Genomic DNA, 23807 nt, shown 5'->3' on the forward strand with positions numbered 1-23807 from the left:
TTCTCCTCCCTCTTTGTCTTCCTTTCATTTTTTTTCTCCTTTATTGCAATATTTTATTGGCTTAAAAATTTCTTCCTTAAAAGCAAATATTTTATGTTTTTTTTTTCCTCTTTCCCCATTTTCTTCTACCTTTTTTTTATCTTTAGTTACAAGATTTTCTATTAATACTTCTTTAAAATTTCTTAAAAAACCTAGTCTTAAATTCTTGAAAGTATTATCGACAACAAAAAATTTTCTTAAACTATAGCTGATCGGTTAAATTAATAGCCAACTATTTTCCTACTACCAATTATGAATGTCACTTGTAGAGTTGTAGTTTAGGGAAGCAAGGTCTCCCGCAGAGGATTATTGGATCTAAATGTTTCAGAAAAAATTTAATTTTGGATTGTGAAAATAAATAATTAAGAACAAGAATTAAAGCAATATCAAAATACGTTGTAAGAAATCAATCAGAGAAAAGAGCTAGGGAATGTCTACACCTCATCTAAACAATCAATCAATAGCAATTCACTTAACTCAATTCCATGCAATTGGATGACTATGTCCACGATTAAGCCCAGGGTTTTAAGGTCAAAACCGTATTAGATACTCTCTTAGTTGACATGTTATGTGAAAGTCTTATCACCATAACTTGATATGCAACAAAATGGTAAAGAAGGGTGTTATCAATACCTAAGATGCAGCACTCATTAAACAAGAAGAGTATATGAACATAACAAGATACCTAATTAAGGATGTTATCACTAGGTTACCTAGAAATTGTCTACCACAAAGAGGGCTAAGTTCCTTGGTTGTTTCTTATTAAACATGCATTGATTAGGTGGTCATCTACATGCTTAAAACAATAGAGCTAGAACATGCTTCTACGTAGGCCTCCATATATAGAAAACAAATACAAGAATCATCAATGGGAAACCAGAAAACCAAAATTCATCCAATAAACATAAAAAGAATCAAGTATCACAAAGCTATTGAAATCATGTTTAGGGCTTCAACAACCCCTAACCTAGATGTTTAGTTACACATGGTTTGGACTGAAAGTTCACAAAACTTAATAAGAAAGAAAACAGAACAATCCTAAAACTGGAGTTGAAAATCACCGAAATTCAACTAGTCTAAAATTAGATTCAACTTGTCTAAAATCGCTCTGTTCAGATTCTTGTGCTTGGATTTTTTGCTTGATTCTCACGCGTAAGAGTCTTCTCCTTAGCTTTTCTAGCCTTTATATAGTGCTCTTGAGTCCTCTTTCATTCCTTTTTTGTTTGAGATTCCTTGAGGTGTAAAGAAAACCAACTTCTTGATTTTTTGATTGAATTAGGATTTCTCCACATCACTTTGTCCAATGAGAATAAGCCATGTCATCACCAATACTCTCTGAGTATTTTCTCCTTTATTGCTGCGATTTCTCCATGGATTGGGCGTCTCGATCCATCAAGGTCTCCTACTTGGGTCTAGACTCCAAGATTTTCCTTATTTACGCATATTTCCTCCATATTATCTCATTTTTGTATATTTGCTACGAAAAAGAGAGATTTTAAATACACACCCCAAACTACCTAATACACATCCCTATTATTTTATATTTCAAATCAGATTTTATAGGTAGATTAAATGACCAAAATAGACATCTATATATTAAAAGAAAAATAATAATAATAATCATATCTTCCTTATATGATTCTATAATTATAAACACAATAAATTTCTATACATGCATCCTCATTTAAAACAAGAATAAAGTTAGAAATCATCTAATTTAAATTTTCCTTAAATAAATTATAATTAAATGGGGTGAGAAACCATATCATTTAGAATTTCAAAATCAATGGCATTAAATGTTTTTAAAACAAATCGCTTTACTCTCACTTTTAGTTTTTTTTTTTCTTTCTAAAAGTTTTTTTTTTTTGTTCAAAAAGAGGATCAAAGGGTTTCACTCATGCCCCCATGGTGACTCGAACCCATGACTTCGTACATAGGTAGTGGGTGCTCTAACCACTGAGCTAAAAATGATGATTAGTCAATTTATTATCTAATATAAAAAATCACAGGTATAAAACTTTGTAATTGTTAATTTGTTTGACCATCCAATGACAATTTCGTAGTTCCGCCATCGTGGATAAATTACTGATACAGTCTTGGTTGAATGTTCGACTCAAAATTTTATACTTGAACAATATGGTGTTTGGTGGATGGGAACTTAAATAATACAAAACTATTTCTAAGCATCTATTTGAAGGGAACAATAATAATTCCTTATGGATTTCTCAATAACTAACACAAATAATTAATATGGTCAATTATAAAATACTAATATGTTAATATATACTAATCAAATTAAATAGTAGCCTTAATGTAGTTAAATAATAGTGTATTTCATGGTTTTTTAGGTTAAGGATATTTTAGGCAATTTGGGTTGTGTATTTAGTAAAATATTAGAATGAGTAATTAAATAGTAGGTGTATTGAGTAAGGAGTGTGTATTAAGTAATTAGGAATGTGTATTTAAAACTTCTCTACGAAAAATCTAATAAACATAAAAGTAAATAAATAAAAAGCAAATATAAGAAACTAACAAAGATTAATATAGGGATTGACTACATCAATGTCTCATAAAATGCTCCTATCAATAGCCCACCCCAAATTTACATCCTGGATCCGCCACTGATTGCTTGATTACATTTTTACAGGTATATGTACATATAACTGGACTAAAGAAGCGAAAAAATGTTCTCACTTCTTTTAACAATATAGCTTTCACACCAGAATTACATTTGGAGAGTGAAAGCCATCATATATAGTAAAACAATGATAGCACCAAACCGTAGCATATATATAGTTCAATGGCCTTAGTAGCAATTGTGAAACATTAAACACGCACGAACTCATCCACAGAAAGCACCAAGAGAGCATGGGGGGGAACAACAAAATTCTCTGCTCCCGATTGCTAATTAATCCCTTGCATGGAAGGAGGTACCCAACTAAATACGTACAATTTCTAGAAGCATAATAGAAATGTAATCTATTGGATGAGCGTCTTGAAACTTTCGCAACAACCAAGTCTTGCTTGTGCAACCAGACATGCAGCCCTTGAGAAATATATGTCCCAAGTAATTAAGCTATAATATCAACAGATCGCTACTCTTTCTGTTGTGTTTGGAATCCTCATAAAATAGTGCATCGCCAAAGCGATATCTAACATGCACGAGCATTTAGATTTGAGGAGTCTTTCAAAATAAACAAATAATCACACTGCATAGCCTCATGGAGTTCAGAGCAGTAGCAGTAGCATAATCCAATGATTCAGTAATCAATTTGCAAATCTCATCAGAGACCCACCCGCTGCTCATGCATGTTACTCCAAAGTACTCACCATAACAAAAAAAAAATTTAATTTGTCACAAAACTCTCACAAACTGCCAACAACCTCATTCCAGTGGAAGCATTATGCCAATCAAACATTCTCGTTTCCTCATTGTCCGAAGCAAGTTTCCATTATATCCAACTCATCGTCTTCAGTTGTTAACCCAAATGTTGGACTTGAACCGCTAACACCCTATATACACTAGTTTCAACCAAAATTCGGCACTACCTTGCAGATTGTAAAAGTACATGTCTAATTAAGTAGTAGATGTGTTTTAGACAAAGATTTATATAATTAAGTTCCAATTTGCTCTTCATACCAAAGGATCAGCACCTTACACCTCAGTGCCTCACACTATCATACTCAAGGATTTTGGGGAAATCAATCCGATCCTTCATGTATATGATTTACTTTAAAATATACTCAATCGAGACCATGTAGGGCCGCAAGTATAAATTGGACAAACATGCTAGTGTGTTAATTAATCCCTAACTATTATGATAATGAAGCAAAAGATGCTTACTGATGAACAGAACGATATGGAGATTATGACTAAAAGTGAATATTATCGCCTAGGATTAGAACTCATAACATTATTATCACTAAATGTGATTATATTAATTAATCTTTAATACTTCATCATGTAAATTAAGAAAAACAAAAATGCTAAAAATACATCCTTAAACACAAATGGTGAAATAGATTATTTTACTTTTTAAAATTTAATTAGTTCACACAGATTTTAAGTACCAAGTAATTTAATGGCATATTGGGTGCAGAGAAGGGTCCCTCTAAAGAGTTCATACTGATTTTTTTTTATCAGTAAGGAGATCGAGACCAAAGACCACCCCCCTCAAATGGGACAAAAATTAAATGTTTGAGTGTAGAATAGCTAATAGGCTTCTCACACAAATATTAGTGACTATTAGCATTTATATACACTGATTATAGTCAATTATTCTAGTAGTGACAGATATAACTCTCAAACTTTAAAATATTAATCTCACAGGTTATCAGAGCAATCTAAAGAAAGAAAAAAGAAATCAAATTACACATAGGTTAAGTGGTAGGAATTGTTTAATTTGTTTTTCAATTTGATAGAGACTAAAAGGTATCATATCCTCCATGCTATGTTGGTGCTGGCAGTGTACAGCGGCTTGGTGGTGGTGGTGGTGGTGGTGGTGGCATGGTGGATTCTATTCCTTTTAAATCAGTAGTGACCTAGATCTCAGTGAAGGCCTTGCCCCTGGCCCCAAATAATGTGAGACCCACTGTGCAAAAAAATCTCCACCTACATGCTTATGCGAGGTGTTGTTTGAGTGGTTCGTACCTTCACATTAATGGCTGTTCAACCAAAGGTTATGTGGTTTACAAAATGGAAGGCCAACATTTATTGCCATTTAGATCTGACGGCCAAAATTCAACAATTTCAATTAATTCAATGCATTTTTGTTTGGGTGTTGAATTTTTGATGTGATAATGATGGAGAAACCAACGCTAGATTGTGGGAACCATTCCAATGAAACTTACCATGTTAGGGCAACGCGTGAGCAACCTCCCCACCACTATGGTTGTCCTGCAATGCTTGTTACGTCTCCTACCTTAATTAACTGGTTTATTAGTCATTTAGATAGTAAACGACAACTATCATCATTTTTCACCTTGTTTCAAACTTGCCGTTGACCAAAAACCTGACTTTTTAATTCAGGAAAGTTGTAGTGGATGTTAAACTGAGTTCGTGAGCACATGGAACGCTCAAATCAAAGTTTGTATGTGAAAGTTATGGTCGATCTAAAAAGCAAAATTATTGTTTTGAGAAACTTACTATAAATAGCCAATTACCTTTGGTAAGTTTCCATTTTCGGAAATTTACCCCAAATCCTAAGTGAGATTCTCTCTATCTCAACTTGGACATTAGACCCAACCCGAGACCAGACGAGTTCTCCGCCGTCCGGCTGTACCAGGTCGCCGCACCTGCCCCGTTTGGCCCCTACACTTGCTCATTCAATTTTCGGCCTCAGTTTCCATCAACAACCGACCACCGAGGAGCATCGATCTCGAAGACGTTTTCCATTCGGCAGCTGTCACTGGTCGACCTGGTCGAAACTTGTGATTGTGGCCACCTTCGACTATGAAACTACTTGGGCTTTGAAGCACTCCAGACGTTTAACAAACCCTCCAAATGTTTCAGATTTCGAGTTATGATTCGAGAAAATCTAACCTTTGATCGTTTTTATTTTTCGTTAAGATATTGAAATCATTACGACGGCGAAACTCTTGAAGTTTGAGCCAAAACCGATGTGATTTAGGAGGGGTTTTCAGGTTTTGTTCTAGAATCGTATTTAACTTTTGAATCTTCAATATATTGTAATAAATTAATTGTAATGAATTTTATGCTTGATGTTGATAAATATCTCTTATATACACTTATTTATATAATATTTTGAACTTAACTTGGGTTAAATATATACCTTCCAAACAAAAAAACAATCTCGTGCGATGCACATGTTATTGTTGAAAGGAGAATGTGAGAGTTTATTTCTCATCCACTTCCTCCATTTTATGTGTTTTGTGTTTTTATTTTACCATAATAGCTTTTTAGATAATTTCATTATAAGCTTTATTTTGATTTTAAATGGTATTGTAGGCATTTCAAAATATGATGAAGCTTTTGACACCCAAACTTTGGCTACCTTTTATAGTAGCAGATATTTATATAATATGTTGAACTTAATTTAGGTTAAATATATATCTTCTAAGCAAAAAAACAATCATAAAAATAAAAGGCTCAAATTTGAGGATGTTTAAAGGTGGAAGGATTTGTGTTATGGACCTAAATATGAGTCCAACAAAATCAGTCCAAAAATAAGTCTTGCATCACTACAACACCCAATGAAAGTAAGTCTTTTTGTACACTATTTAGATAGACTCAAATCACAATTCCACTAATTTGGACCCAAATTTGAGCCTAAAAAATGAGTCTCCATTGCTGATGCTCTAAGAACTTCGTCGTCACTTCTCTCACAAACTGAGAGAATAATAATCATATAACTATATAAAAGGTTGATTTTTCTTTTTATTTAAAAAAGGGTCACATGCCTTGACTAATGAAATTGTCAACTATAAAGGGGGACATATAATGCTTAAACCTCAAATTACATTAGATAACGAGAAAGTATCTCGAATCGAAAACAAACCCCCCTTCCCCTTTTTCTTTTGCCCAGATCTTGATTCCTCAGCATCCTCAAGAATTTACAATTCCAGTCTCACCTTTGTGGTGTCTTTTGCTTCTTTTGTAGTCATTTCTGGCTATGTCCAGTTTGTTTCTGGCTATGTCCAGATTGGGAGGACCTTGTTCCTTACCTTTTCTTTTCTTTATTGCTCACTGTCAATCGATCCCACATCTTTCGAAATCAATGCTGACCAAACCCCAAAACGGTTCTTCTCTTTTTACTATCAATCTCCATGAGGGCTCTTGTGACCGCGAGGATATAGTGCAAGGCACTTACTTAGGCGAGTATGGGTGCTCAAGCATGGTTTCATCACCCCTACCATTCTTTATGGTTCTCGGTCCTCTTTTGACAGCCACGGCTCTTTCTTAGTTTGGATCTCAATGGTGGACAATATGGTGTTGTTTTGAGAGATCTTCTCCCCTTGGTTGTTGGATTTCATGTGATCTGTGTACGGGGATTTGATTGGCATCGATTATTCAGAACGAAACTACTTTGTGTTCTACTTCCGACGACACATCGATGACTCTGAGTGGTCGACGACGCGAGGTGGTCTACAGTAGCTAGGTTTTTTGTTATGGGTTGGGCTTGTTCTTTGGGCTTATGCTTTAGTTGTTTTATAAAGGTTAATTTCCTTGTACTACCACTTTCTGAGCCCAGTTAGAAATTAAATTTCTTTTGTTTCCAGTTAGAAATTAAATTTCTTTTGTTTTACTGTCTATTTGGGTATGTCCATCAAACTTATTAGTTGGTTCTAGTTTCCGCCTTTTGGCTAGCTTTGGGGTAGCTTTATCAATCCCCATTTCCGAAAAACAAAACAAAAAAAGAATCGACTCACCAGCAATCTGGGCAACTTCATTTGCTTTACAAAGGTATTATACCAAAAAGATAATGTTAATATAAAGTTATACAACAATTAAACAAGATTAACACTGTTGTCAACAAGGACTAAATCTAGCGAAACGTCGTTTTATCTTGTCACTAAGAGGTTGCTTTCATTAAATCGTGCAAATGCCTCACCACTTACAGTTGAAATGTATTATTACCAAGTTGTGAATGCAGTTAAAAAAATAATTATTATTCCAAAGTAAATAGATTAAAAGCGACTGACTTGAAGGTTGATGGGTTGACTAAGAACACCAACTTAAGAATTCTGTCTTGGCATTAGACTAATGAAATGAAATTTTCTATCTCCTCTGGAAGTTCAACATCTTGATTGCCAAGGCAAAGATAAATGCAAAGAGTACTGCAAATCCAACAACCACAGCTGCAGCCACTCCTAGAAATTCATGTTTGAAACCAAAGTAGCTCCTCATAAATTCTTCTACAGTTTCTCCCGTCTCAAGGTTGTTCTGTGAATCTCCAAACTGTGATGTAGCCAATCCATACAAGCTCCAAGCCACTGGACATACCCAATAGTACCATCTCCACCATATAGGAATCCTCTGCACCAGATGAACAAGACAAAGAATTGCACTATCAAAAAATAATCAAGTCATCATTGTAGATTCTATGCACTGTACAGAGCGAGCAATGCTTACAGTTCGTGGGATTAAGAAGCCGGAAAAAAGATTCCATAGTGAATAAAATGCACTGGTGGTTATAGCAGCAACGTGAAGGTTTGGTGTAACGGCCACTCCCATCATACCATAGAAGGTGAAGTACAATAGTGTGAAAAACAGGAAAAATAGATACCATAAGAATTTAGTAGTCCACTCTAATCCAATCATGGCATAAACTATGACACCATAGAGAATTGTTTGAGCAAAAACATAAGGGAGCTCAATTACAACCTGCAAACAGATATAAATCGCGTAAGATCAAGAAGAAAAGTAAATCAGTTATCACTTGGTAAAATTGGTAAATTGGCCGGTCACCCACCTGTGCAAACGAATAAGCTAATGGAGAATACATTCCAGCAGCCCGTTCTCTATAAAAGACTGTTCGTTCGACAGACACTAAGGACTGAACTGTTGTTGAATTCTTAATACCGAGAAAGAGAAGCGTAGCATACATAGAACCAATTACATTGAAGAGATCTTGTTGTTTTGTCCTGCACTCAAAGTTTTCGAAATCACATTAATTGGAGTAAATATATTTGCCAGAATATCAAGTTAAATACTATCAATATTAATGTAGCTTACTTTTTGGAGCCAAGGTCCCAGAACATTGTCCCCAACATCAAGGCTAGCATGGTTGTGTATATCAACTTTATGGCAGTGTATGGTGGATTACGCCAATACGACCAATGTTGTTTCCATAAACAGGCCATGCATTGTGTTAAAAATGGCTGAGCGTATTGTGTAGGGAAATACAGGTCCTTCGAACCTGGAGGAGGGGTGCTCAGTTCTTCAATAAGTGTTCTGTTTCTCCTGAAATATATGCCATAAATAAGAATAACTTTCCTCACCAGATAATTCTCAAGTGAAAGGTTTTGTCAAACCTACCTGTATAGCTCAGATTTTTTGTACACATCAGCAAAATCGATCCCCAGAGCGATTTCTTTCGCAGAACTGGTCACTTCCAACATCCAAGTTGCTGGATTATAGCCATCCTTAATCTTACTGACATTTTCAATTCCCTTCAAGAAGAAGTACATGTATTAGAAAGATCAATTAACAGAAAGAAGGATATTTGATCTCAAATTTCGGGGTCTGAATACCTCGAAGTACTTAATTAAATGGCAAGAATGACGCCCCAATGGCCCTACGTATAGCTCTTGTCCTCCTTTCTTCAGTAGGAATAACTGCAATGACATGTTAAATATATAATAGTCATCCACGGAGAAACTAAAACATAGTTTGTAAAGTCCACTCTTGTTATCTATCGATCTACCTCATCAAATGATTCAAATATATCAATGCTTGGCTGATGAATGGTGCACACAACTGTTCTTCCGGTGTCCACGGTGTTCCTAACTGTTCTCATAACGATCGCAGCTGCTCTTGCATCTAGACCTGACGTTGGTTCATCCATGAAAATTATGGAGGGGTTAGCCACTAGTTCAACTGCAATGGTCAGCCTCTTTCTTTGCTCAGTTGAGAGACCATTAGCACCAGGCAACCCTACTAGTGCGTGCCTTAACACATCCAACTCCACAAGTGCCATCACTTCCTCCACAAACATCTACAAGAATGTATCAATTCATAAGACACAAATGAAGTTACGCTGGTAGTTGCCTAACAAATCTGCTTTGGAAGTTAAGATACCAACCTTCTGTGTTTCAGAATCGATTTCTGCAGGTAAACGCAACCATGCTGAGTACATCAAGGACTCATAAACAGTAACATGTGGAGAGTGGATGTCATTCTGCTCACAGTATCCAGAAATCCGAGCAAATGATTCTTGCTTCTTGGGGTGCCCAGAAATTGTGATATTTCCCTCAATATATCCCCCAGTTTTTCTACCAGCTAGTACATCCATTAGAGTTGTCTTGCCAGCACCACTCACTCCCATAAGAGCTGTGAGAACACCTGGCCTGAAAGCACCACTCACGCGCCTGAGGAGCACCAATTTATCCTCAGGAACACCTTGGTTCTTCATTTCCTGCAATTTTGTATAGGATTCACACAAGTTATGTTGAGAGATCGAGTTGCACAAGCTTGTCTAGTGTTGAACACATAATAATTTTGGTTGCACATATCACCTGTGGCATGTCCACCGAGTATGAGATTTCATCGAAGGTGATGGAATATGGTTCAAATGGAAGAACCATTCCTCTTTTAGTGTTATGAGTTGTACTTCCATATCCTTTCTCTGCATTTCCAAAAAAATTATGTCTATCTAAATGGCATGTAGTCAACAGATATACAACAAAACTTCTATACAAGATATATCACCTTTGCTGATTTGAGGAGTCAAGCTTTTGTCATCATCTTTATTGCCTTGATATTCTTCTGATTTAACACCCTGTGGCTTGTCCAAAGCTGCATAATCATTTTATGATATTATGAGCTAAACTTTTTTTTTCCTATGTTAATTGCAAATTAAAAAAGGTGAATTTGCATACGGTTTAGATAAGTAAGAGCCAGAGTGTAACAAATGTTGAAAAAGAGCATGTATCCAGCCAATGCTCCAGCGCCAATCCAATACCAATATGCATGTGTATGGAATCCACGAGACTTCAGAACAGCAATTCCTAATGATTCTGTTGAGTTTGGAATTTCCTTTGATAGCAATAGACAAATATCAAACAATTAGTCTTTGATTAACGAATGCCATTGTTTGAAAAAGGACTTACATGTCTCCAACTCTTGCCAAGGAACTCATTAACTACAATAGCATTCTGCCCATACATCAAAGGTGATATCCAGTAGCCCCATTTCCACCATTTCTTTATATTCTCTGTGAAGTTAACCAAAGAAAAATGAACATCATGATATTGATAGAAATGAAGTTTCCCGAAATCAAGTATCTGTACTTGGTTTTTTACCTCTTGACAGGATAAAGCCTCCCAAAGCCACATATATGCATGTTGCGAATGAGGCAAGTGTATTAGCAATAGTCAAGCTTCTACCAATTCCAGCAATGAATTTGAATAATGCATTAGCCATTTGATGCATGAGTAGGAGGAGAAGGTATTGCTTGAACAACCTGCGGCATGTCCATGACAATACATTATTCGGGATGGGAATAAACATAAAAACAAGTTTCAAGGAGAATGTGATTAACAATTTCGTTTCTAGTTATTTTTACCTTCCAACATTTGGATCATATCCAATGACATAATAGGAAATAAATACCCAAACACCAACTTCAACACAGGTGAGAGGGATCTTGAGGATCCACGTGGGAAGTGCATATGCCCATGGTGGAAAAAAGAGTAGCTTTCTTTGCTTAAAAAAAACTGGAAGCTTCGCTACCGTCATCGATATCTCTGCCACTGCATTGAGCACAACAGTATACAAGGAGAAGAACAAAGCACCAGCATAAAGTCCACCATTAATCACTGTGTCATGGTGCATCTTAGTCCTTAGGAATAGTGTCATTGTAATCAGAGCCAATATTGATTGCTAAAAAGGAGGAAAAAAAATTATATTGGATTAATTAAAGCCATATTTCGAGGATATATAAAAAGGTTATAACTTATATATAGAAGCAAAACTAAGTTGAACCTACTTGGGTAAGCTTGAAAAGGTAAACAAATGAGTTCCTCTTCATCAGCAAGAACTCCCTTGAGAGACAAGCTTTCACCAGTTCTGCTTTTTTAACACCATATGTATTGGTTGATAATGCAGCTGGGTGACTCTTGGTCTTGTCAAATGGAGTTGCAAGTTCATTAGTAATTGTGCCCCCTACATGAAAAGATTGGAATGCCTCCGAGAATTCTTGGACTGTGATGAACCTGTAAGGCTCATCTCTGCTTCCCCAATACTGCTCCTGATCTTTCTTTGATGTCACCTACACCATATATATATATATATATATATATATATATATATATAATTTACACGTACTCTTCAATATATTATGTGCATTTCTCATTTTCATCTTTGTCATAGCTAGTATCAAACAAAGCTATAAATGGACTTACTTCTTGCAGAAAATCGGCCACACCTTTTCTCTCGGGACATCTGAAGCCCATGGATTCGAAAAAGTCAAGAACATATTCACGGGGACCTTGGTACACAATTTGACCTTCAGAAAGAAGAATAATGTCATCAAATAGATCATAAGTCTCAGGTGCTGGCTGCAGCAGTGAGATGAAAGCAGTCCCTTGGAGAATGTGAACAGATTGCTTGATTGAATTTACTATTTGATAAGTTGTTGAACTATCCAAACCAGTCGATATTTCGTCCATGAATAGTGCCTTAGCAGGTCCAACCAACATCTCACCTATATATATATATATATATATATGATCCACTTAATCAAACATCTGCCACTTGAAATATTTATACAGAATTTAGAGCACAATTTGTGTGTGAGAGTTAGGACTTTGTGTACCGGTTGTGACACGCTTCTTTTGTCCTCCAGATATACCCCTTATCATTTGATCCCCTACCAAGGTATCTGCACAGCCATCCAATCCCAAAATCTGCAAATCAAATGGATTATTGGTCAATAAAGGGAAGTTCTATATGTAAAAGGTAATTTTTTGAAAATCCTGTTCTTATTACAGAAAAGAATAATAATATATGTTACCTTAAGAATATAACTTGTCACAAATACTGCCCTTTGGCTTTCTGATGCTATTCCCTACAATTGCAGAGAGGACGAATTAAAACCACCGCAAATGGTTGAAACCCTTTAAAACTGGGGAAATTAAGAAGTCCGTTAATTTTAAATGGTCATTTCTCACCTTCATGTAGATATCCAAGTCTATATCTGGCTTAATTCTTGCATCTTTCTCTCTTCTACTTAACTCTTCTAGCATCTCTGCCAAAATACAACATTATAATCGATTATCTTTTGCCATTAATAAAGTCAGTACGTGGTCTAACCCAGCAATTTAAAGGAAACTAAACATAAATGCAGCCACAAACGAACCATAACGAGTTCCCGCGCCTTGGCATCTTGCCGAAAAAGCCAAGGTTTCTGCAACTGTCATTTCTCCGATATGAACATCATGTTGACTGATATATGCAGCACTTCTCTGAGGTACAAATTCGTGCATGTCATGACCATTGTAAGTCACACTTCCTGAAACCTGCACAAGAATTTTCACTGAAACACATTAGTAACAAAATACAACAGTAATACCTACATATCAATTGAAAAACCTTGATCAAAGTCCCACTTCATTTCATTTAACCTTGAGATCCTTATCAAGCTCTCCAGCCAAAGCCAACAAGAGCGTGGTCATCCCAGAACTTGGAGGACCCAAGAGCAGTGTCATTCTGCATCACAAAAATCTAACCAAGTGAGTATCAGGCAATTTAAGCCACGTACACCAACTCTAATAATTACTTAAAGTAGAACTAAATGAGTTTTCTTCACCTGCAAGGCTTGATGATCCCACTGACATCTTTAAGTATAGACAAGGGTTGCTTCTTAACAGGAACAATATGAAGGTAATTCAAGAAACCCTATGATACCAGACACAAACAATTAAATATCTACTATTAGTCTATTACTGACACGAAGATCGATTTTGGAGTATAATTATAAGCATTACCTCCACTAAATTAACACAGTAATTGAAGACTGTAGGTAGAGCTCTGCCTCCTATATAAGATTCAGCTGCAATATTTAAATGCTCGAATCTGACTTCAATTGTAGGAAGACTAATCCCAACTCTGACATACACACACCAAGAATAAACCAATCACGTTATTATCAAAAACAACGAAGAGGTCCAGAAAAGAACCAATATGTGGAGTAGAGGAAGTCTGAAGTGTTACCTATCGATTCGATTCTTGAACCTCAACAAGAAGTTCTCATGATCCTCTTCGACTACTCCCACAAGCCTCTCAATCAAGCCTTTCCTTTCTTGCAGCTCCAGGTGATGCAAGTCAACTTCGATGGCAGGGCCTTGAGGACTAGTGAGCAACCCCTTTTTCAAACGAGTGAAAGTAGGAAGTCTCTGCAGAGCTTCCCATTTGAGAGCTTCCTCATCGTCCTCGTTGTCCTCTCCAACTGAAGATGTTGAGAAAACCGCCCTGCCATTGTCAGTCCAAAACGAACCGCTTTGGTGGAAACTGTGACCGACGTTTTCAAGGTCACAGCTGATGATCTCCATTGCAGAAACTAAATAACTAGCTATCTAGCAGCAAATTAAGCAACAAACCCAGGTCTTTTTGAACGAAAAGGGAAACAAACTTAAGGTTTGAAAGCAACACACATTACTCTGGCTTGATACAGAGAACAATGCAGTTGAGATTAAGCATCAGGGATGAGATCACTGGACATTAAATTTTAAACTAGATTTACAGTATATCAGCTATACTGCAATAAAGCCTACGTTTTTGATTCTACGTTCAGCGCCCACGCAGCCTAAATCAGCGCCCACGCTGCCTAAAGCCTTTTTTTTTTTTTAAATTAATTAATTAATTTTTTATTTGGGACTGTGCCCAACCAAAAGCTATCGGACTATTTCAATCGTGATTTATTTTTATGAACATGAAAGCTTTAGGTTTGATAGATTTGGTTCGTCTATTGATTAGATCTAATTCAGTATCTTAATGATTTTTAATTTGGCTAAAAATTTATAGAAAATATCTACTCATGAAGGTCTAAACATTTAACGATTGATTTGCCAAAATGTGATCGAAAACAACGAAAAATGGGTCTCACAATTATTGATATTATAAAGTCTTCATGAAATCCTCATTTTAAAAGTCCCTCATTATGGCCCACACCTTCAGCTATATAGCCCACATAAGTTGTTTCTTATAAGTTCGGCCCAAGCCTAGCCTAAAGCTATTGGTCTACTTGAACTGTTTGATGAAAAGTTGAAAACGAGAAAAATGAAAAGTTGGCGTTGTTTACCTCATTCATAATACTACAATTACTATAGCTCACATGATTCAACTTGCTCATACCTAAGAATTTCTCTATACGAAAGAATTTTAAGTAGGGCAAACATGTCACGTGATTTGTACGCTCAGTCAATCATTGCCCATGCAAAGGGGTAGTGAGGAATATTTTGGGTACTTCATTTTAATAAAATAGGGTTACTTTCTTACCGGAGGGGTTAGGTTGATGTCCCCTCTATCTAGTTAGTCTTCTTTTCTTTCTTCTTTTATTAATAAATTTGAGGGGAATTTTCCTCTCTCATTCAAAAAAAAAAAATTACAATTAAGAGACAAAGAAACATGATTAGCTGGACATACTAGCCACGTGGCACGCTGCCATACCTAAGAATTTTTCTACACACATATCTATCTATACACTTTCACATTCAAGGTTTATGGTTTAGCGGTGACACACTTGAATTAAGGCCTAGGGGCACCCCTAGAGAATAGATCAACTGCTTTATAGTTTTCTTAACTTTTGCTTAAATTCAATGACTTTGAAGGAAAATGTTGACTTTCGCATCCAGATAATAAATGCAACGGTACTACAACTCACACAATTTACATGTGCAATTTTTGTTTCGCTATACGCTTTTACTTAGGAGAATTAGTTAGGAAGATTATCATTGCAAGCTATGGGGATGGAAAAGATTATGATAATATGCTAATGACTGTCTAATATTTGCAAAAGCTACACATACAGCAGCCAAACATATTCTTTCAACGTTAAATGATTTTTCTTTGGCATCTGGACAGAAGATCAATCAATTACCATAAGTCCACTATTTATTTCTCTGTTAATGTCCATGCTAAGTTAAAAGGGATCTGTCTGCTTGTCTTGGTATACAACATAAAACTTCCATTGGAAAATATCTTGGTATTCATAGTATAGTTTTTTGGAAAGATCATGTTAATATGAAGGAGCTCCTCTTAAGGATTCAGAAAAAGCTTGCAGGGTGGAAGGCAAATAATTTATCTCAAGGTGGAAAACTTACCCTTATCAAAGCCAATATTACAGATATGCCAAACCATATTATCTCTTGCCGTTGAAGTTATGGCTGTTATCCAAGCTATTGAACTAGCTTGGGTAAGGGAGTGGAAGCATATTTGGTTGGAAGTGGATTCAAAGCTAGTTCTACACTTCCTTCGCTCTCCTAGCTAGTGACTTGGCAACTAAGTGTAGAGTGGAGGAACTACTTGTACCGGATTTTCTAGATGGAGTTTCGCTCTTCTCATATTTTTCGTGAAGGTAACCGAGTTGCAGATGCTTTGGCAAATGAAGGGATAAATTCATCAAGTTTGACATGGTGGGACTTGCCACCCGATTTTGTTCTCTCTTTTTGTAAGAGCGATTGGTTGGGGCTTTCCAACTTTCGGTTATGTTAGTTGCAAGTTATAAGTTAGTTTTTGGTCTCTAGTGGGCTATGATTTTGGCCCCTCCTACTTTACTATACTTTTTTTCCTTTTAATAAATTATCCTCGCTCCGTCGGGGTTTAATAAAAAAAAAATGCCTACTAATTTGAGTAATAAAATTGATAAAACTTGCAGCTCATTCTTCTAGGGTAATTCTAGACCACATATTGCCTAGGACCAAGTTGCTATACCTAAATCAAAGGGTGGACTGGGAGTGAGAACTGCTTCTTGCTTTAATAAGGCAGCTCTAGCCAAACTAGGTTGGAAAATTCTTACTAACCTTGAGAATTGGTGGGTTCAAGTGGTGTCAAGGAAGTACTTACATCACTCACACATTTTTACTTTATAGAAAAAATCTTCTTATTCTTTTACTTGGAAATTATTCTGGATGCTAGCTAGAGATATTCTTCTTAAAGGCGTTAGATGGATTGTAGGTGATAGTAACTATATTCTATTCTGGTCTTTTAACTGGGTGTTCCTTTTTCCTTTGTCTAATCTAATTCTGGTGCAAGAAAAACATAATTTAGATTGGTCTCTGAAGGTGTCTAACTTCACTCAGAATTCCACCTGGAATAAACAAGCTTTGTTGAATTTACTTCCTCCGGATATAGTGGATAAGATTATTGCCATTCCTTTACCTATAAACCCTACTGAGAATGAGTTTGTTTGGGGTCCTTCTGCTAATGGTATGTTCACCATTAAGTCTGCTTCAGCTATACGGTTTGATCAAACTATACCTCATATTAACTCTGCACTAATGAATAAAGTCTGGAATTTAAATCTTCACTACAACAAAAACAGCATCAAGCAACACACTTCACACAACTGCAGAATTTTTAACTGTCGTCTGATACTTTAGCACAACAACAAAAATTATTATGTTGTCTGAATTTTTGAATCAGACAACAGTTGTTACATTGCTGTTGTGCACTTATAAATCAGACAATGATTGTTTTTCTGATGTTGTTTGAATCAATCAATTCAGACAACAGTTATTTCATTTATGTTGTCCAAGGTTGATTAACACAATAGTTGAGAAAATATGTTGTCTAATTATTTTTAATCACATAATAGTTGAGAAAATATGTTGTCTAATTGTTTTTAATCACACAATAGTTTTTACTTCTCTATTGTGCAACTATTATTCAGACAATGGTGGCATTTTGATGTTGTTTGAGTAATTTAATTCAGACAATAGTTTTTTTATGTCTGTTGTGCGATTATTATTCAGATAATGTTAGTATTTGATGTTGTTTGACTGTATCTTCAGACAATAGTTTTTTTTTATTTGTTGTGCAATTATTATTCATATAGTGCTAGTATTTGATTTTGTCTGACTATATATTCAGACTATAGTTTTTCTATGTTTGTTGTGCAACTCTCCTTCAGACCATGACTTTCTATGTTTCTATTGTCTAAGTTTTTAAATGCTGCTGCCCTAATTGAATTCACACACTTAGCCAAAATTCAATTTTTCAACTCCCTATATTTCGATGAATTGCATGGCGTCGTTTTAACACTTCGCGTATATATGTTTGGGGGTTGAATTTCGTCACTGTCAGTCATTAATGACAGAAATGGGATTCCTTAAGGTGCAGGTCCCACCATTACTTTTTAAGGAAAAATATTTCTCACAGATGGCCCCACTTGTTGGTGATGAAAAATTTCGTAGAGGATATTAACTTACCAATGAATACGGACTGAAGCGGGAGCTGACCAAAAAAATCAAGAAGCTTCCTTTGAGCGTTGACTAATGTTTGACTATCGGCTCGAAGAGGAGGGGTCGCCTAAATTAGTACGTTTCTTAGTCGAGTGTAGCAAAACAAGTCGGAATGAGATGGTTTACTTGGACATCAGGCTGCCTTTATATAGGCAATGACTTACTTGGGGGACAAGCCGCCATTATTTGCGCCTTTATGGAGGCAATAACTTTACATACTTATGACTATGATTAATGCTGCACTAACGGCGGTTAATCATGACACATTTACGACGGTCATTCATCGTGTATTCATAGTTTTTTTTTTTTTTTTTTTTTTTTAAGAAAAAGAAAAAAGAGGATAAAAGGATTTCACTCCTACCCCATGATGACTCGAACCCAGGATCTTGATCTTAGGTAGTGGGTGCTCTAACTACTGAGCTAACACCACATCGTCGTGCATTCATAGTTGTAATCATTGCGCGTAGTTATTATCGTAGTTAAAACAGTAATAATTGCCTCTTTTATGACCGACATTTATCAACATACTAACTATGGAGTTAATTGCCTTAATTGCAAGTCTAGTGGTAGTTGACCACTCCCACTGACAGTAAGCATACTCAAAGGATGTCCAAGGATTGTTATATCAAGTGGTACCCTCCCTTGGGAAATTTCGTTAAACTAAATTTTGACGGATCAGTTAAGAATGGTAAGGCTACCATTGGGTTTGTTATTCGTAATTCTGATGCTAATCCTATTGTTGCTGCTTGTAGGGTCATTGGTTCGACAAACAGATTGATAGCTGAGACAACATCATTAAGGGAAGGCTTATACACATCATATTTACAAAACTTGTGTTAGATCATTGTGGTATTTAATAGGAGCATAATAATGCGATAATAATGTTGTTAATTCCCATATTTACTTTTTTAGTTTATCTTATTTTCTGGTTAATTTAGTTGTTTTTATGTTTATTAGATTTTCCGAAGTAAGGAAAGAAATAAAAGCAAAAGGAAGGAGATATGTGCAAATAATAGAGAATTGTGGACTCTTGATGAATCAAGGAAGCTTAAGGCAACATGAAGAAAAAGATATTCAGCAATTAATTCTCTTGGCTGCTCCTATTGGATAGAATGATGTCAATTAATCCTAAATCAATCAGAACATAACTAAGGGGATTACCGTTGAAGCTAAGGGGTGAGAGTCCCAAAAGGAAAGAAGGAAAGAGTTACAAACTGAATAAAATCTCTCCTTGGACGTTGAAGAACCAGATCATCTCAGATACGAAGAAGCGGAGACGCACCAGAGCTCAAGAAGAAGCAAGATTGCAAAACCACACCAGAAACGATCGATCGTTGGAATTTCCGAGATCGATTGCCGATCCCGTATTTTCCAATTTTCTGATTTTTGTTGTCTTCTTTCTCCATGAACTCCTTTGTGTTTTTGATTCCCATCATGTGTAACTAAATTTTCAGTAGCTGGGGGGCAGCCGGGCAGTTGAAGCCCCTAGACATGATCCATAATATGCTTTGACATTCAATTTGTTTTCCAATTAATAAAGTTGAGATTTTGTTTACCGATTTCTCATTGATGAATTCTATGTTTTCCTTGAGGAATCAAACTAACAAAAATTGATAGCTAAATTTATAAGCTATTGATTTTCCTTATTCTCCTGCAAATATGTCAATTGTAATATAGGGAAATAAGGGTCTCCTACAGAGGATTAAGTTAAACTAAAAGCTTAAACAAAAGTCACAAAACGTGACTGCAGTTCCTACTGAACAGCAGTCGAAAAAAAACTACAATCCTAATCAAAACAATCCAGAAAAATATGAAAATTTACGAAGTTGTACTAGACACACAATGTGTATAGCACACAAAATTTGGGAATTTTTGGAGTTCGTTTACTATGGAAATAAAATACATAAATACAGAGAACAGAAAGAAAAACGAAACTGAAACAGATTTGAGATTGGTTGATATCAAGATGATGAAACTAGCTAGGAAGGAAGTATCCACCTCTAACAATCACACACAACACACTTTGTCCAATTTACTTCCAATTAACTTAGTTGAAAACGCTCAGATTGGCTCGGTACGCTTGAACACAACCTATTACTCTTTCTTACTTTGTATGCTAGGCAGGAAGTGCTCTACACCTAGACTATTCCCAAGCAAAGCAACCTAAAGGTACGTTTATTAGATTAAACATGCAGAGATCATTGAGTTTGAAAAGAGTTTGAGCAATCACTAGGCATCGCAAATAACTTAGCGCCTCGCTAAACCTAGGGTTTTGTTTACTTGCTAGTGAAAACTACCAATTACTTCTCTAGACAATTTGAGGAATCCAACTATTGATCTAGGCATCAAACAATCAAAGTATTAGAACCCTAGCATGCATACTAAGTAGGCCTCCAAAGCACACAAACATAGAATTCATCAATGAGAAATCGGCAAACAAAACCTCAACTTTATTAATTGGAAAACAAATTGAATGTCAAAGCATGTTATGGATCATGTCTAGGGGCTTCAACTGCCCCCTAACTACTGGAAATTTAGTTACACATGATGGGAATCAAAAACACAAAGGAGTTCATGGAGAAAGAAGACAACAAAAATCAGAAAATTGGAAAATATGGATCGGCGATCGATCTCGGAAATTCCAACGATCGATCGTTTCTGGTGTGGTTTTGTAGTCTTGCTTCTTCTTGAGCTCTGGTGCGTCTCCGCTTCTTCGTATCTGAGATGATCTGGTTCTTCAACGTCCAAGGAGAGATTTTATTCAGTTTGTAACTCTTTCCTTCTTTCCTTTTGGGACTCTCACCCCTTGGCTTCAACGGTAATCCCCTTAGTTATGTTCTGATTGATTTAGGATTAATTGACATCATTCTATCCAATAGGAGCAGCCAAGAGAATTAATTGTTGAATATCTTTTTCTTCATGTTGCCTTAAGCTTCCTTGATTCATCAAGAGTCCACAATTCTCCATTATTTGCACATATCTCCTTCCTTTTGCTCTTATTTCTTTCCTTACTTCGGAAAACCTAATAAACATAAAAACAACTAAATTAACCAGAAGATAAGATAAACTAACAAAGTAAATATGAGAATTAACAACATTATTATCGTATTATTATGCTCCTATCAAATATCCCCACACTTAGGTTTTGCTAGTCCCTAGCAAACAAAGAACTAACAAGAACAAAAGACACGGACCTAATATCTTCCAAACATCTCAGAGAACTTATAATGCCCACAAGTATGGTCAACAAAATTCACGCAATCACATGTCAGAATTCACAACCTCACTTAAAAGCTAATTTATTTTGATAACCATAGTGCTAAAGTTATAATACAAGGACAATCAAACTAATGCAACAAAGAGAACCAACCAATTCATGGGTCAAACAAGCGTCAACTCAGTTTCTCACAAAGATGCTCTCAAATTCTTTCCACTCATGATTTTCTGACTTGATGTATAAGCATATATTTCACTCAAGTTATATGTGAGAGGAATGATATAATAAGACAAACAAATAGCTCACATATGATAACAAGAAAGAAAGGCTTTTTCTAAAAAATTTTTACATATGATCCTATGATTGGAATGCCAAAACTCGGACAAAAGGCTAGTGACACCATATGCTCACCCCTCCACACAAGTCTCCACAAATCGAATGCACAACTTCAAAGATCAAAAAGGTCTTTATTCAGGGTTATAATGGGGCCAAAGGTTAAGGTTAAAAGAAAGAAAAGATAGGGAATAACAAAGATCCTAAGGAACCTAGTGGAGCACTAGAAGAACATAAGAGATAAAAGAATCTTGAAACTCTTCAAGGTAATCAATCTTCGAACATGAAGCAAGTAATTTTTTTTCAAGGCCAGATGTCATCTTTTTGAGCCTTTGCTTCATTCTAAACCTTCTTTTAACACTTGTGAAATAGGACAAAAACCACATTTTCTTGAACAGGCTTTCAATTCAAAATAAACTCCTTATTCACAAAAGGGGGACTAAAATCCATTCACACTTTTTTTTTTTTGCTTTTGCCGTATACTTTTTTCTTTCATTTTTTTTCTTTTTCTTTGCGGCATACATATATATATATATATATATTTTTTTTTTTATGGACAAGTCTTACCCCCACACTTGCTTACAAAGTACCTCGAACATAAATATATCTCTAAAAATATTTGCTCCACTAATTCCTTAGGATAGGGTAATGATACATCTATACTAAGCTTAGGGTTAAGGAATTTGTGGTGATGAAACAAAAGGCTTAATGTAGGCTCAAGGGGGTTAACTAGGGGATTACACATCTTGTGTGCATATAAGGGACACAGGTTAATTTGGCTATGATGGTAATCCTAGTGCCTAGCTTTATCCCTTCCCATCCGTCATGCAATTCAACCATACACTTCAAGAGGCTTTGGGGCAAGTTCTAGCATTTGTCCTTATAAGATATGCAAGTCGAATCCGAGTCTCAACCAAGATGAATAAAAGATGAGATCATGCAAAATCCTCGCAAGAAAATGAGATGATTCTATACTAAACACTCAGAAAAGAAATAGCATATATATATATAGGCTCAAAAGCTTACAAGGGTTCAAATCAAGTTTAACCTATCATAGCACGCATCCATCAATTCTCAAGTGTTACATTAATCCAACCATCAATGTACATAAATCACGCACAATAATCATCAAAATCTATTAACAATTATTTGAAATCAAGAATCTAACACATGCTTGCATTCTTTTTGTGACCAAAATATAAATCCGTAAAAAGTTCATGCTCATCATAGAGTTGGAAGACTCCTAAGACTCAAAGAAAAATAAAACCTAAAACTAGACTCTTTTTTTTTTTTCTTTTTTTTTCTTTTTGACTTTTTTAGTTTTTTTTTTTTAAACAAATAATGACTCAAAAACAAATTGACAAATTTGTATTTTGTATTTCCCTCCCCCACACTTAAAGTAGACATTGTTCTCAATGTATGGCAATGTAACGCACAATGCACAAGGAAAGCATAGAGAAAGAAAATACAAAAGAGGGCAAGTAGGAAGATAAGAAAGGTTATAGAAAAGCTCCCCCTTGTAGACCTCCCACTGCTCACGACCTTTGGAGAAGACCAACGTTAGGCACCATCTTCAAGGCACAAGACCTCGACTTCCAAAATGTAAGCTCCGTGCTATATGGACTCCAAAAGAAGTGATGATGGGGTGAAAGGGAGAGAAGGAAGGAAAATTGCACTTTCCAACTTCGCAATTTTGCGTCATGAGGCCAACTTCCAGCCCTTATAACTTCTTCAGGGACAGTCTGATGGATGTACTGCTACTGGGAGCTGAAAATTGGTGTTACAATATGTCCGTGCATATGTGGCACGTCTCCTAACTCCAAATAGATTGAAAATGGCAGCCCTGCAAAGTTAGAAGAAAAACAGAATTTTGCACAGAAAAGCTGAGAAAAGGACCTTGACCCATTCAAACCTCAATTCGGAAGGGTTACAGTGCTCCAATGGAGATGATACTCTAAATCAATTTTGAAGTAGACATCTCAAGCTTTAAGTTCATATAAGATTTGTCCTCATTGGACCCCGGGAATTATTCCATGTTTTTCTTTTTATGTGATCCAATTGCACAGATTTCTGCTTT

The 23807-nt window shown here is 35.9% G+C and overlaps 1 protein-coding gene across 1 annotated transcript; it reads right to left on the minus strand.

The window, feature by feature from the left end:
* Positions 1–7528: 7528 nt before the first annotated feature.
* LOC112172329 (pleiotropic drug resistance protein 1) lies at positions 7529–14471 on the minus strand. The gene is made up of 24 exons (XM_024309624.2): positions 13934–14471; positions 13708–13828; positions 13530–13618; positions 13345–13429; positions 13080–13239; positions 12892–12968; positions 12735–12788; positions 12537–12627; positions 12124–12425; positions 11709–11990; positions 11286–11602; positions 11023–11183; positions 10831–10934; positions 10600–10756; positions 10430–10516; positions 10237–10346; positions 9804–10136; positions 9426–9716; positions 9253–9336; positions 9038–9171; positions 8735–8962; positions 8472–8643; positions 8132–8383; positions 7529–8035 (listed from the first exon to the last, which is right to left on the minus strand). Exons 1-24 carry the CDS (start codon positions 14269–14271, stop codon positions 7778–7780), a joined length of 4287 nt encoding a protein of 1428 aa, XP_024165392.1. The 5' UTR covers positions 14272–14471; the 3' UTR covers positions 7529–7777.
* Between the last annotated feature and the right edge of the window lie 9336 nt (positions 14472–23807).

This window comes from Rosa chinensis, chromosome 6 (assembly GCF_002994745.2).
Source record: "Rosa chinensis cultivar Old Blush chromosome 6, RchiOBHm-V2, whole genome shotgun sequence".
Classification (NCBI taxonomy): domain Eukaryota; kingdom Viridiplantae; phylum Streptophyta; class Magnoliopsida; order Rosales; family Rosaceae; genus Rosa; species Rosa chinensis.

Excerpts from the sequence above, each read along its gene's own strand:
- LOC112172329 (XM_024309624.2), bottom strand. The coding sequence starts at position 14,271 with ATGGAGATCATCAGCTGTGACCTTGAAAACGTCGGTCACAGTTTCCAC. Across the intron at positions 11,603-11,708 it reads ACCTTTTCAAGCTTACCCAA|CAATCAATATTGGCTCTGAT; the intron begins GTAGGTTCAACT and ends CCTCCTTTTTAG. Across the intron at positions 11,184-11,285 it reads TATGATCCAAATGTTGGAAG|GTTGTTCAAGCAATACCTTC; the intron begins GTAAAAATAACT and ends GACATGCCGCAG.